A 15,962-nucleotide genomic window follows, 5' to 3' on the forward strand; every position below is an offset into this window, starting at 1 on the left:
AGTTCCCCAAACTGAAAGATTTTACTAGTTTATTAATCTAAAATGGTAGAAATAAATAAGATGTACTTACAAATTCAACATTCATACCTACTTCCTCACTTTTTTAAAGTTCAGACTTTAATCCAATGCAGGCAAAAAAAATAAGCTATTATGGGCTTACACCACCACCTACTGGTTATTATGAACATACATTAACCAGCACCTCCAAAAGTCCCCCAGAAAGCCTGCACTCTTCTGCTCCTCTGGCTTTCAGCTGCATGGTTAATTCCTCTTCATGCACTTTCTTTATATTTACCTCCACTGTGGCCTTGGCCAACTACTCTTACTCTTCCAAATGCTGTTTAAGTATTTCAGAAAAAATTTCCCACCACCACCATTTCCCTCCTAGTTTCGGTCTATATAAAAATGGGAAAAAAACCGAACCAACCCTAGGCTAAAGAATGTTTTCTGATTTAAAGTTAAAACTATTGAGATAGACTCTTTAAAAATCCAAATACCCAGTCTCCCCTTCGGAATTTTCTCAAAAGGATCCATTTACTTCCTCACCCTCTTTGAATTACAATCACTCAGGCTTCACGTATCTGTAATTCAGTGTTTAAAATACTGATTTGACATTTTTCCTTCCTTCTCTCCCTCCCTCTTTTCTTTGTCCATTCATTCAGTCCAAAAGTCAACCAACCTGAGCAAGTTCTGACCACAGCCCCATGTAGGGACTGCACTGGAGCAGGGTGAGAGGGACAGCCCACAGGAGGACAGAGCTGGAGCAAAGGGCAGGGTCAGCCCTCAGGTGGTCAGTAGTGGTGCCTGTGTGAGGGAGGCGGTGGAACAGGGCAGAAGCCAGCCCAGCAGGTCAGGAGATTAGGGACTGAGCAATTGGGTGAATACACTGAGGAGGCAAGAGGCAGGTTTCTCACTGATGGAGAAGAACAAGTAAAAGGGAAAGTGAGAATAACCTCTGTAGCACTGGACTAGAATTTGAACTGTCAGTATGAGTTTTATATATACACATACACACACATATATATGATGTAACAAAGTGTGTGCGTGTGTTGTACACATGCATATCCTAAGTCCGAACACCGAGAGGACTGGGAACACCACCCGAGGAAAAAGGAGCATACCTAGTGCCTAGATTTTTATTTCTAAACACTATTCTCTGTTAAAAGGAACTGGGGCTCCTTGAAGAAATAGCTGATTTCAAGGGTGAAGCATGTTTTTGTGCCAGAAAATATTCAAAGAATCATGGGGATGTGTCAAAAGGACACAGAAGTCAGCTTGAAAAGGAATATACAGGCCAAATCAGGGATAATTTGTATCAAAAAGTAATAATAGGAATTGAATAAAATAGGAACTCATGAGTCCACATTGACATTAATTGATTAATTAGGAAAAGAGAAAGCTCTTCTTTACTGTCAACTTTAATGTCAACTAATAAATGTGGATGGAATTTTCAAATTTCTCTTTGGCAGCCACTGTAGTGATAATATGGACAACAGATACCAGTGGATGTTAAAACTAGCGAGTTAACGTGGAATAGAGGAATAGGATATTTACATTGTCTCAAAGTATCTTCACAAAAAGTACTTACTAATCACCATACACACACACACACACACACACACACAATATATGTAAATAATTTTACACTGGAGAAACCCGGCAGACAATATTTTAATCAGGTGATCAATGTTACCATCACCAGTAGGGGAACAATCATGTGCCATCTGACAGCATGTAATGAAAAGAACACAGCATCACCTCTGTGATAATTCTGACAAAAATGAACAATATGGAAATATTGGATAAAACCAAACTGAGAGACATTCTATAAAATGACTACCTTGTATTCCAACTTTCCAAGGTCATGAAAGTAGAGGAAAGATGGATGTTCCAGATTTAAGGAGACGTGACAAGTGGGTGCAACACATGATCTGGAATTGGACCGATTTGCTATATAAGACATAATTGGCAAATCACAAAACTTAAGTGTGGTTTCCCACTTAAGTGGGAATGTTTGTGCTATTCTTGAAACTTTTATTTAGGTTTGAAATTATTTCAAAATAAAATTATAAAAATAAAAAATACTAAATAAATAAAAATTAAAAAATACTTTCAATTTTGTTGATTTACTTGCATTTCAAAAACACTGTCTTCTACCTTTCACAGCAAATGAACAGCTGCTTTATGGATTAAAGAGTAGTTCTGAGCTGGTTTGGGAATCCAAACATTATTTAAAATTTTTCTTTCAAAAATGTGTTTTAATTACACATGTAATACATGAATACATATTTGTAGTGACACCAAATAATAAATTCAGACAAGATAAAAGTGCAATTTCCCTTGGTCACCTCCTTATCTGTACTAGTTATTGGTTTATTTCCTTCCAAACATTTTTCCCTGCTGCAACTTGCTTATTCAAATACTGTGTCTGAGATACCTTTCCAGGTCAGTACTTCAAACATCAATCATTCTTTTTAACTTACTTATATTATTGCATGGTGTCAATAAAGCATACTTTGTTACTATTACTCTACTAGTAAACATTTAGATATTTCCCAATCCCTCAATATTACGAACAAGACTGCAGTGAACATTGTTGCACATGCATTTAGCATATCTGCAAGTGTTTCTCCAAGGAAGATACTGTGGAATTCAGTCAAATGGTGTGCTGGTTTAAACCTCTTAAATAGATGTTGCCAATTAAACTATTCTTCACCAGTATATGAGAACTACTGTTGCCCTACATCTTTGCCCACTCTCAATATTAATTTTTTCTCAATCTGAAAGGTGAAAATGGCATCTTGTTTTTATTATTCCTGATTAGTGAAATTGAACACCTTTTTATGTTTACGTTCTTACCCTCTCTTTTGTGACTTGTCTGTTCGTAATTTTTTATTATGTTCTCTTAATAGTTCTGTTGTGGTAATCCTACAGAAGTAGACTAGACACCCTACCCAAAATTTGGTTTGGATATTAAGACTAATGACACATACACACACCCTAGGAGGACACAAAAAAGATTTACTATTGACATAAAGAGGCTTTCTGGGGAGAGGAGGGTAGCACTCAAAATGGTCTAAAATGGCTTGAGAGCACAGGTAAAGAGACTGGCTCAGGGTTTTTATTGTGGTTGGAAGTGGGACCAGAGTTTGCAGAGAGAGGCTGCACTGGAAAGAGGGGAGCACTCAGGCTTTCTTCTCAGTTCACCCAGACATGGGGCTGGAGGGGAAAAGAGGGGGTGAGGCTTGAAACTTGTCAGCAAACATCAAGAGATGGAGTCAGACTCTTTAACACAGGTTATCTATTATTGATTTTTAGTATAACTCTGGAAATTAGTGTAGTTACTTTTTATAACTGCTTTTTCCTTATTTTTGAGTCTTCCTAAAGATGATTGGTTTCTGGGTTTAGAGGAAGGCTTACATGAACTCGGTGTAAAGGAAGAAGGGTCCTGGTCCTTGTGCTTCACTCTGAGTCCTCTGTGATTCCCTCTATAAGAGTGGCAGGTCTGTTCGAGACACTTGAGCACCTTTCACTGGTTTGTGCTAAAGTACACTTAGTGAATGTGTGCCTTGCTCTCTTGTTTGGGGCAGGGCCCTGTGGTCTCACTTGCTAACTCAGACTCATCTAGGCTATGGATCCCTCTGGGGTTATCTATGCCCTTCTCCTGGATTAGGCTGTTCAGTATCTTGATGTCATCACTTTTTCATATTGAGGATTTTTTTCTTTTAATGTAGTCAAATTTTATCATCTTTTAGCTTTATGATTTTTGAACTTTGTTTTAAAGGCCTTTACATCTATAAAATAATAAACTCTCATATCTCCTTTACTTTCAAAGTTTTATTTTTTATATTTAAGCCTTTAATCCATCTGGAGTCTCCATACTTTGACAAATGGAAAACATATCATTACACCCCTATTTTTAAATGACTTATCCTTTCACCTCTAATTTGAAGTGACATTTAAATCATTTCCCATATACACCTAAGTCTGTTTTCTAAATTTTTAGTCTGCCCAAGTAATCTATTTGTCTATTTCTAGGTCCTTATCAAATAGTTAAATTACTACAATCTTTATAATATGTCCTAATATTGATCTTTTTTAGTTTAATAGGTATTGAGTTTTTTTCTCTAGGTGAATTTTAGTATATTATCTATCTCAAAAAAAAAATTCCTGTTGAGACTTTGATTGGAATTACAGTAAATTTGGAGGTTAATAAATAACAAAGATTTTTGCTGGGATCGCTTCTCCTAGGATATCTTCATCCTCTTTGTCACAACCATTTCCCTCATTTATGTTGATAATTTTGCCTTCTAGGTTTTTCAAGTTGCATATCTAGAGTATCTAGAATGGCATCAGTGTCAATACTTCCACAGTCAACTATTTCTTATATAACTCTACATCCAATTTGAAGTTCACTTTATACTGCTGTCATTTTTCATTTCATTTCATTTTTCATTTCATGGTGCACCTGCATCTTAATTAGCCAATTTCCTCTTCTGGTTAACCATTTTTATAAAATGTCACATGGATTTAACACTGGGAGACCAGGAGTCAACACTGCTACGTGCTTTATTGTCTGTATGTAAAGTAAATGACAGATGTACAGTGACCAGTCATTGACAGACTTTGAAAGAAATGACGCAATTGGTAACTCACCATGCGTATTAGTTTCCTATTACTGCTATAACAAGTGACTACAAACTTACTGGCTTAAAACAACACAAATTTAGGGGTGACATCACCAAGATGGTGACATAGGTCGTTCCCAACTTCACTCCTCCTCACAAGAACTAACAACTATTCATGGACAAGACACCACTGAGAAAATCCTAGAATGTGGGGTGAGACTGAAGCATCCCCTGCACCACAGAGACTGAGACAGACCATGTTAGAAGGATGAGAGGAGCTGCTACATGCTGACCATACTGCCACTCCCCCAGGCCAGCACAGCATGGGTCTCCCCTGAACTTACAGTTCTTCCAGTGGGAAAAGAGATCCCAGTGGACATCCAGTTCTTCCAGTGTTTTGGGTCCCTTCTTAGGAGTCCCACTGGGGTCTTGCCTTATGGGGATAACAAGGGAATCTGCAGGGCTTGACCTCTGAGAATCAGATCCTGATGAAGAAGGGGTGAGAGGCCTGCAACAACCAGCACTCAGATCTTGCAGACCCAGGTCCTATTTACAACACCCAGGTGGTAGTCCCAACTAGTGGCTTTGCTCATCAGCATAGCCAAGACAGTGGTGCAGTCTGACCAGGGAACTCAGCAAGGTGCAGGTCTGCCTGACTTGGGACCTCAAACAAATACCCCTACCCACCCTGGAGCCTGGTCTGCCTCCCCTCACCCTCCACTCTCCCCATCCAGGCAGGGGAGCAGAATCATAGCTCCACTCACTGTTCAGTGTAGCTCCCAGTCCTGCCCAACCAGAAAGCATCCGGGTGCAATAATTACTTTCATGGATTAAACTATTCAATCAAAACATGAATGGATTAAAAAAAAAAAAAGAACACTACATGACCCTCACTTTAGCCTTAAAGACACACACAGACTAACAGCAAAGGGATGGAAAAAGATAGTTGAGCAAATGATAAATGCTGCCCCCCTCCAAAAAAAAAGCAGGGGGTATCTAGACTTATATCAGACAAAATAGACTTTAACATAAAAATGACAAAAAAATGATTATTATATAATGTTAAAGAGGCCAGTTCATCAAGAGGATGTAACAATTGTAAATATTTATGCATCCAGTATTGGAGCACCTATATATGTTAGCAGAAGCTAACAGAACTGAATGGAGAAATAAACAGTAATACAAATATAGTTGGGGACATTAATACCCCACTCTCAAAAATGGATTCTCATCCAAAAAGAGAATCATTAAAGAAGAGCGAATTTGAACAATACTATTGATCAAATGGCTCTAACCGCCATATACAGAACTTTCTATCCAACAACAGCAAAATATACACACTTCTCAAGCACAAATGGAACATTTTCTAGGATAGATCACAGGTTAGGCCATAAAACAAGTCTTAGCAAATTCAACAAGACTGAGATTATACCAAATACCTTCTATGACCACAATGGTATAGAAACTAGAAATCAGCAACAGGAAAACTCACAATTACAAGGAAATTAAACAATACTTTCCTCAACAACCAATGGATCAAAGAAGAAATTAAAGGGGAAATAAAAGAGAAGCTTGAGAAAAATGAAAAAGGAAACACAATTTATCAAGATGTATGAGATACAGTAAAAGCAGTTCTAAGAGAGAAGTTCACAGCAAAAAATGCCTACGTTAAGAAACAAGACAAACTCATAAATATTGTGTATTTTACAAATTAAAGGTTTGTGGCAACCCTGTGTCAAGCAAGTCTATCGACACCATTTATCCAATAGCATTTACTCATTTTGTGTCTCTGTGTCACATTTTGGTAATTCTCCCAATATTTCCAACTTTTTCATTATGATTATATTTGTTACGGTGATCTGTGATCAATGATCTTTGACATTACCATTGCAAAAAGATTATAACTTGCTGAAGGCTCAGATGATGGTCAGCATTTTTTAGCAATAAAGTATTTTTTAATTAAAGAAAAAAAACCCCAAGATCTCAAATAATCAACCTAACTCTACAGCTCAAGAAACTAGAAAAGGAAGCGCAAACTAAGCCCAAATTTAGCAGAAGGAAGTAAATAATAAAGATTAGAGCAGAAATAAATGAAACAGAAAACAGGAACAATAGAAAAGATTAACAAAACTAAGAATTGGTTCTTTAAAAAGATAAAACTGACAAATCATCAGTTACACTAACCAAGGAAAAAAGAGGACCCAAATCAACAAAATTATAAATGAAAGAGGAGACATTACAAATGATACCACAGAAATACATGGGATCGTAAGAGGCTACTATGAACGACTATATTCCAACAAACTGGGTAATCTAAAGAAATGGAAAAACTGCTAGAAACATAAAACCTACCAAGACTGAATCATGAAAATTTGGACAGAGCAATTACTAGTAAAGATACTAATTCAGTAATTAAAAAAAACCTCCCAACAAACAAAAGCCCAGAACCAGATAACTTCACTGGTGAATTTTACCAAACATTTAGAGAAAAATTAATGCCAATCCCTCTCAAAGTCTTCGGAAAAAAAATCAAAGAGAAGGGAACACTTCCAAACTCATTTTATAAGGTCAGCATTACCCTGATACCAAAGCCAGAAAAGGACACTACAAGAGAAGAAAATTACAAGCCAATATAACTGATATACCCAGATGCAAATATCCTCAACAAAATACTAGCAGACTGACTTCAGCAGCACATTAAAGGGATTATACCGCATTATCAACTGAAATTTATACCTGGGATGCAAGGATGTTTCAACATATGCAAATCAATAAGTGTGATACACCATGTTAACAGAATGAAGGATAAAAATCATACAATTGGGCTTCCCTGGTGGCGCAGTGGTTGAGAGTTCGCCTGCCGATGCAGGGGACACGGGTTCGTGCCCCGGTCTGGGAAGATCACACATGTCACGGAGCGGCTGGGCCCGTGAGCCATGGCCGCTGAGCCTGCGCGTCCGGAGCCTGTGCTCCACAACGGAAGAGGCCACAACAGTGAGAGGCCCGCGTACTGTATTAAAAAAAAAAAAAAATCATACAATCATCTCAATAGATGCAGAAAAAGCATGACAATATTCAACATCTTTTCATAATAAAAACTCTTAATAAATTAGGTATGGAAGGAATGTACCTCAACAGAATAAATGCCATATATGACAAGCCCAAAGCTAACATCATGCTCAATGGTGAAAGGTTAAAAGCTTTTCCTCTAAGATTTGGAATAAGACAGGTGTGCCAACTCTCAACCACTCCTGTTAAAAACAGTACTGGAAGGGGGCTTCCTTGGCGGCACAGTGGTTAAGAATCCACCTGCCAATGCACGGGATATGGGTCAAAGCCCTGGTCCAGGAAGATCCCACATGCCACAGAGCAACTAAGCCCATGCCCCACAACTACTGAGCCTGCAAGCCACAACTACTGAGTCTGCATGCCACAACTACTGAGCCTGCAAGCCACAACTACTGAGTCTGCATGCCACAACTACTGAGCCTGCATGCCACAACTACTGAAGCCCACACACCTAGAGCCTGTGCTCCGTAATAAGAGAAGCCACCGCAACGAGAAGCCCACGCAGCACAATGAAGAGTAGCAACTAGAGAAAGCCCGCGCACAGCAACAAAGACCCAACAGTCAAAAATAAATAAATTAATTAATTAATTTAAAAAAATAGTACTGGAAGTCCTACACTAGACATCAGCCAAGAAAAAGAAATAAACAGCTTCTAAATTGGAAAGGAAGAAGGAAAATTGTCTCTATTTGCAGATCACATGATTTTATATATAGAAAATAGGGATGTAATGCACAGAATGAAGACTATAGTTAACACTACTGGACGGTATATTTGAAAGTTGCTAAGAGAGTAGATCCTAAAAGTTCTCATCACAAGGAAAAAAAACGTTTTTGTATCTAATGAGATGATGGATGCTAACTAAACTTATAGTAGAAATCAATTCACAATATATGTAAGTCATTATGTTGTACACAAACTTACACAGTGCTGTATGTCAATTATATCTCAATAAAACTGAAAAACAAACAAAAACACAAATTAGTATCTTACAGTTCTGAAGGTCAGAAGTCCAATATGATCTTATTGGGCTAAAATCAAGGTGCTGCCAGGACTGTGTCTCTTCTGGAGGCTGTACATTCCACTGCCTTTTCCAGTTTTTAGAGGCTGTCTGCATTCCTTGGCTCATGGCTCCTTCTTCCATCTTTAAAGTCAGCAGTGCAGCATCTTCAAACCTCAATCTCACTCTTTCCATCGTCACATTTCCTCCTCCGATTCTGATCGTCTGTCTGCCTCTCACAAGGACCCTTGTGTTCATATTGGAACCACCCAGATAATCTCCCCATTTCATGATCTCTAACTTAATCACATCAGCAATGTTCCTTTTGCCATGTGACGAAAATGTTCACAGGTTTTGGGGATTAGGATGTGAGCAGTTGGGGAGGGGAGGTGCATTATTCTGCCTACAACAAAGGGCATCTGTTACTAACACAGTGATTTGTAGACTGAAGAGCTACCATTGAAGTTTGAACTTTATGCGATTATTAAGTTAATATACCATGCCAACTGAAATTTGAATTGTGTTGTATGGACACTAGTGTTATTTAAGTAAACCATGGTAACTTGAATTTTTTCATAACTGAATCATGCAAAGCAAGGAGTGCCTGTTTTAAGCCCAGCTGAAGGTCAAAAAGGATGAGAAAATGCATGTAACCACACATGCAGAGCCATGGCTGCAGAAGATGAGGTGGAAGTGATCTATATGTCTGCGCTCATATTTGGAGAACACTCATGTAAATAGGCTGAGGTTTCTCTTGTGCTGGATTCTCAAGGCCACCAGAATACTAACAGCACTGCAACTCTTCTGAAAAATGTGGTACAGGTGAATATGGAAAAAACTCAAGAAATAATGATATAACTTCCCTCTTACCTCTGTCGTCTTCTGCCACTTCCCCCCAGCACCAAAATATCTGAGGATCTGGTGCACTAATATCCAACTACTAATAGTGTATTACACTTTGTTTATAAAGCAACTGTCTTTTAAAATTCTGATGAATAAACATAAAAGAGCTCTTTGATAACTGATTAAGAATATAATAAACACTTCCTATGTGTACACTGTTGAGCAAACTATAGAATAAGTAAATGGATACACAGGCTTCTGATACTTAGACCAAACACAATTTTGAAAACTGAACTGCTGGTATAAAGTTTCTCATAAATTAATTTTATTAAAGCAGCAAAAAAAAAAAAGGTCAGTTATTCACCTCTGACTGGGATTATAAAGTACAATCTTTTAGCGTGAGTATTCTCACCATGCCACAGAGAAAGGCACTGAGGGACTGATGAGGGGGTGTTTTGCTTCTCTGGCAGTGTTATATTAAACTGCAGTATAAATATCTGATCTTAAGATCAGAATACCTCTTGAAGAGGTGTAGCTTGTTTTATAATACCTAAGTATTGGAAATATATTAATTGCATGAATTGGGAGAGGGAAAGGAAGAAGAAATGGCAATTCATGAAAATCCATTCCTAGACTACATCCATACCAAGTCTTACCAATTTACAGAATTAATTTACTAGCCAGTGCTATTTAAAAATACCACTTCAAAAGTCTTACACCGATACTGGATGAAAATCATGCACACCACCTAACCCTGATGGTTTATGTGAAACCAAATCCTTATCTACCTCTGGCTCCTTCAGGGGTCTGTATCACCAGTGTCTGAATCCTGGTTGGAATGAAAATGACCCTGAGACAGCAGTTTCATTTTCTTCATGCTCAACCAGACAGATGAAGATCCAAAGTGCTAAGTACATATTTCAAGCATGTGTTCTGAAACTGTTTAGGGCCACAGTAAACTATAAAAGGCAATTTCATAGATACTCTTTGAGAGCGAATATAATCATTAAACTTGATATTTTGCCTCAAAAATTGTTTTTCATACTATAGAAAATAAACTCATATGTTTTGAAACTCTCACTATAAAATTACTATCGTAAGTTCATCAAAACTTGAGGGTTTCTGTTTTCATGAAGTAGGTGAAAGGGTAATCTCTATTCTTTCCATGTGATTGTACCTACACCAGGCTTCCCTACCATCACACATCAAAGTCCTTCAGCTCGCCCCAGCTGGCACCTATTTTCACTTTCACTTTCAGTTTCACAGAGAGTTTTATGGCACTTTCCATTTCATTCTTGACAATCTGAGCTACCTACAAAAAAAAAAAAAAGAGGTTAACAAACTCTGCCCAATCAAAGAACTGTCTGCCAGCCCACCCACTGAGGGGATAAACCAGACTGGAGCTCTTTACCTCATGGTGCTTAAAACTCTAAGTTGGAAAAGAGCCAGGTATCCCACACTAGTCTGCACTGACAAACAGAAGCTCTGCCAGGTTCACTAGAATGCTCAGAGCTTTGAAATCCTCAGGGCAAGACTCCAAATTCTCATCTAACTTCTCGCAGACAAAAATATCCCTGCATCAGGAATTTCTTTTAAAATGAGTTTAAAGATGAGCACTCTTTAGCTCTTTCTCTACCCTTAAGGATTCTACTTTTCTATAGCCATCCTGGGGCTAGGGAAGGGTTCCAGAAATCTCATGCATCTTAGCCTGACTTACAGTGTCTTAGCTTTCTGTAGAATGGACATGAACACTGCAAAAATACCTGAACAACATCCTCTTCTGCCACTTCATATAAGAGTTCATCATGGAGTTGAAGGATGAAGAAGCCTCCTCTGATGGGACAGAACATCCCTTGCAGTTTTCTCTTTGGTAACAATCCTACCCCATGAGAAAAGTAGCAAAACTGATCAGCATGTCACTGTGCTATGGGAGTATTTTTTTTTTAAGAGAGATTTTGGGAAATTATAATTAAGAGATTAAAACACATAAAATTTGGAGCTATCAAGAAAATAACTAATTGCTGGTTGCCACCTAGCCCACCTATCAGGTAAACTCAAATCTCCACCTACCTCCTCCCAGAAATGAGGAGTCTAAAAAAGACATCAGTAAATGGAGTTGATTGACACTCCTTGATGTCTTTTTCTGGCCAGAAGTGTCACCATGGTAGAATTGGTGATTCCCCAGTTGGACCACACACTCTAGACAAGTAATTCTAAACCTAGGGTCCAAATGTGGACTTCAGAAAATACACAGATTCCTTCAAGATATATGAAAGGGTCTATGTCTGTATATTTTTCTGTGGAGATGATGTATACCTTTTCAGAAGATTCTCAAAAGAACTCATGAATCCAAAAATGGTTTAAAAAAATCACTGTATTATAGTTATTATAATATAGTTATTATAGTCACTATTTCCTAACTAGTGGGCCTAGTGGTACAGATTATGCCCCTCTGATCACTAAAATAAGGTTCAACATTAATACTTTTACAGTATCTGCCTTCCATTGTTTGCCCGTTTCTCAGAGCAGTCCTTCCTTTTTGCCATTCAAATTTCCTATACTTATTCTTCAGGACAGCACAAATACTGTCTCCCTCAATATCTGGTGCTTCCCTCAGAGAGAGTTCTTTAGCTGTCACTACCTGCAGCCCAAGTTTTCTCAGAGGTGGCTCTCACAGGGTAAGAGAACAAAGGCAGATGAGGCATGGCAAGTTGCTTCCATACCAGGGCTGCAAAGGCTGTGTATCTGTTTGCCAGTTTGGCTAAAATCTGATCTGACCCATTGGGCCCCACTTATCTTGCATCATTGGCTGTCTGGATGCTCTAGTTTTTCTGCTTTCTGATCGTTATACCTTTGTCCTCTTGATTTCCCTTGGTTACTTGGCTTCTGACCCAGAATGCCATGATCCTCCTGTTCCCTGTGTGGTCTGCTTCCTCAGGCTGAGCTCCCTTTGATCCCACTGACCTACTACTGCCTTTAACTCAACATGACACAATCAAACCATCCTCAGTGACATACCCACATTGTCTTCCACTCACTCTAAAGAGTGATACCACCTATATCTTCATTTTGACACTGCACCATTCTGCTGTGAAGAGTCAGGTAAATATTTCACAGTCAGGTATCATATCTTCCTTTCCTTAGCAGATTTAAAATTCAAACATAGGTTGACAACTTTTACTTCTAAATCCTCCAAAGCACACAGTACAATGTTATTCCCCAAATAACTTTGACCATACATCCTCTTTCTACAAATATAAGAGTGTGAATGTGTGCATGTGTTCATGGAAAGTCATGAACAGGAAAATCAACATCTTCTTAAGGTGTGGTATGAGGATCGAAGAGGATCCCAGAGATTCTTTCAAAGCATCTGCAAAGTCAAATTATTTTCCCAATAACACCCAAAGGTTATTTTCCTTTTTCAGTCTCCTTCTTTCATAAGCGTACAACAAGGTGATCAATTATCTTGGTTTTAGCGATGAAAGTCCCACATCCTGGGAAACCATCAGTCTCCCACAAACTGGGACATTCATCATCCTCTACAGAGGATTTTCCAGAGATTACAGAACAGGTAATATTGCAACAAACTGAATGCAGAAAAATATAAGAGACTCCAACTGTCATCTCTTAAGCCAGACATTAAAGAGATTTTCAGAAAAAATAAAACCATTCATCATGAATTTTTTTGTTGTTCTGAAAAAAATGTAGTTATTTTCATAAAAATATGTTATTTATGTTAACACATGATGGGTTTATTATTGTTACCTGTAAATGTTAATAAATGTTTTTAAATTCCCAGTTTTAATTTCTAATATGGTAAATATTAGTAGATATAATTAACACACATAAACAAAAGCTCTTTGGGATCCTTTCTAAGAGTGTAAAGACATCATGAAACCAAAATGTTTGAGAACTGCTGAGAAATAAATATAAATCGTTTCCCCTTTTCTTTTCTGATGTAATTAATCTCACCATGTTATAGTAAGGGCCTCATTTATGAACAAACCTGTTCTGTCACTTTGGAGCATACTCTCCCGATGACCATGGGATTTGAAGGCTGAGTGGAAGGTTTCTAATTGCTTCTGAATATTAACTGTGGCTATTTTGACAATATCAGCCGCCGAACCTTGGACTCTTGTGTTGATAGCCTGACGCTCAGCCTATGAAAAACAACAATAACAGATGCTCCATCAGACACGCCAGCATTGTTTCATACCTGCCTTTAGCGTCCACAGATTAGTGCTCACATGTGCAGACTGGAAATCTGGAACTGAGATGTGACCGAGGGCATCCACTATAAGCTGTATCTTAAGAATAACAACCAGAATGATCCAGGGCTCTAGATTCTGGGCTATCATTCACATGAGGATAGACTAAACAAAAGAAGGTCAGATTGCTTCAGTTTAGAAATCTTCGACAGTTAGGAACCAAAAACTACATTACACTTAAAATGTATCTAGAAGCTCAAAATTATTTTTAAAAATATAGTATCAGTATTCTAAACTTCACTTTAAAGGATCCATTCCTCAAAATACAATTCCTCTTAACACTAAATAGATATAATTAGAATACCATTCTTTGTGATGTGGGTTGGAATGTTTCAAGCACATCCCCCATATCAGTGGCCTCTCAGTCCTATGTAGAGTTTGGCCACAGCAAGTCTGCAGCCCTCTGGTATGAATCAGAGCTTTTTATGGGCTATTGGGCCTAATCATTAGCTGCCGGTGAAAATGCAGATCCTAGATCCCCAGGTATTAAATTAGAACTTCCCTGAAACTATTGCTGCCATGAGCTTCTTGGCAGGCAACCACAGGTGCTAAAAGTGAACATCCTGGGGCAGTAGGAATAGGGGTCTAGGTTAATATCCAAGATGTAATCTATCCATGAATATCACTCCTGTTGTTGCAAAAGGGCTCAGAAAATGGGAAGGGTCTACTCACTGGAGGGATCTATGTAACCTGAGAGGTGTTCTCTAGTTTCCTGTCACCTGGGCTACATCCAACTCCTAGTATATTTATTACATACTGGTAAAGAGACAGACTTTTTAACTATTGTTTTGTCAAATGCTGATGAATCCATTCTAAACTCACTCAGTTGTCACTGTTTAAAGAGTGACTGAATTTCAAAGTTCTGACTGCTCCTATTCTTGAAACTATATGCCTCTGTGCAGTGGATTATGTTATTGTTGCTATTACTTGCTGTCTTTCTCTGCGAAGTCCCATGGCCCCCACCCATTGCCATGTAATTCAAAGTGTTTTTCACTCTAAAAGAATGGCCTTGACTTGTTTTGGCCAATAAAATGTGAGTAAAACTGACATACAGCACATGCAAGGAGTTTTAAAAGCTATCTAACACTGTCACAAAAAAGGGCTTATCCCAGGTAGGTACTTTTCTTTATTCTGAATTTTAGAATGAAGAAAATACAGAGCAGAGACAGAGTCAACCCAGAGCCAAACTATAATATGAATTAAAAATAAATATTCTTATTATAAGTCACTGAAATACGGGAGTTGTTTTTACTGTGACACAAACAAATATAACTAAAATATATAATTCATTCTCATGATACTGTACTTCCCTGATTCTATTCCAAAATAAGAAAACTTGGCAGTCTCAGCTTTGTGTCCCACAATCTCAGTCCCTTCTCATCACTAGAGTGTTTTCATATACATAAAAATATACAGGTTTCTGGTAATAGGAGATTATGCCATCAGGACTAACCCTTCCACTGATAACCAGAAAAAGGTGGTCAGAAAATGCCTCTTTGAATGAATCAGACAGGAAAAGGGAAGTGAAGAATTATAGAACCTAGAGAACTGGGAGAGAAAGGAAACCAAGGAGGTGATCCCGGCATTGGAGGCCATCCTTTCTCCCAGGGAAATCAACAGATTCCAGAAGAGGCAGCTGACAGGCTAAGAAGCTGAGCAGAACTTGATGGTCTTGAAATATTTGGGTTCACAGCCCAATAAGTAGGAGGCCTGGTAAGGAGGTGAGATAATACAACTGTTTTTATAGAAAACTAAGAAAAACAAAAGGCAATAGGAACAGACTACAGGGATTCAAGTATGAGCCATATTTGACTACAGACTATTATCAAACCTATTAGACTATAAAATGATCATGTTATCAAGAAAATAAAAGACAAAATTGAATACTTCGGCAGAGAACAAAATACCATTAAGAACCAAATAGAAACTCTATAACCAAAAAAATTAAAACAACAGAACTTAAAGCATTTAAACAGTGCTTTCCCTATAGTTTGGTGTATGTGTGCAGTGGGGAGATAGTATCGACTTGGAGAGAAGATAAAAAGGCCTTCTCGGGTGCTGGAAAAGTTCTATATCATTTAGAACCTAAAAGCTCAATAGTTGCTCAACAGCAAATTGAAGAGCAAATCAGCCAACTAAAGATAAGTTAGAAGAAA

General features: G+C 38.1%; 1 protein-coding gene across 1 annotated transcript in view; it reads right to left on the reverse strand.

Annotated features, from left to right (window-relative positions):
* Positions 1 to 10,736: 10,736 nt before the first annotated feature.
* POLQ (DNA polymerase theta) overlaps positions 10,737 to 15,962 on the reverse strand; it is a gene marked incomplete at both ends in the record, with an annotated part of 113,388 nt that continues 108,162 nt past the window's right edge. The window contains 3 exons of the mRNA XM_082839709.1: positions 10,737 to 10,850; positions 11,302 to 11,417; positions 13,545 to 13,698. Coding sequence (XP_082695835.1) covers positions 10,737 to 10,850; positions 11,302 to 11,417; positions 13,545 to 13,698 — 384 coding nt within the window. The remainder of the gene's footprint in view (positions 10,851 to 11,301; positions 11,418 to 13,544; positions 13,699 to 15,962) is intronic.

This window comes from Leucopleurus acutus, assembly GCF_964270905.1.
Source record: "Leucopleurus acutus genome assembly, chromosome: 5".
NCBI classification, from domain to species: domain Eukaryota; kingdom Metazoa; phylum Chordata; class Mammalia; order Artiodactyla; family Delphinidae; genus Leucopleurus; species Leucopleurus acutus.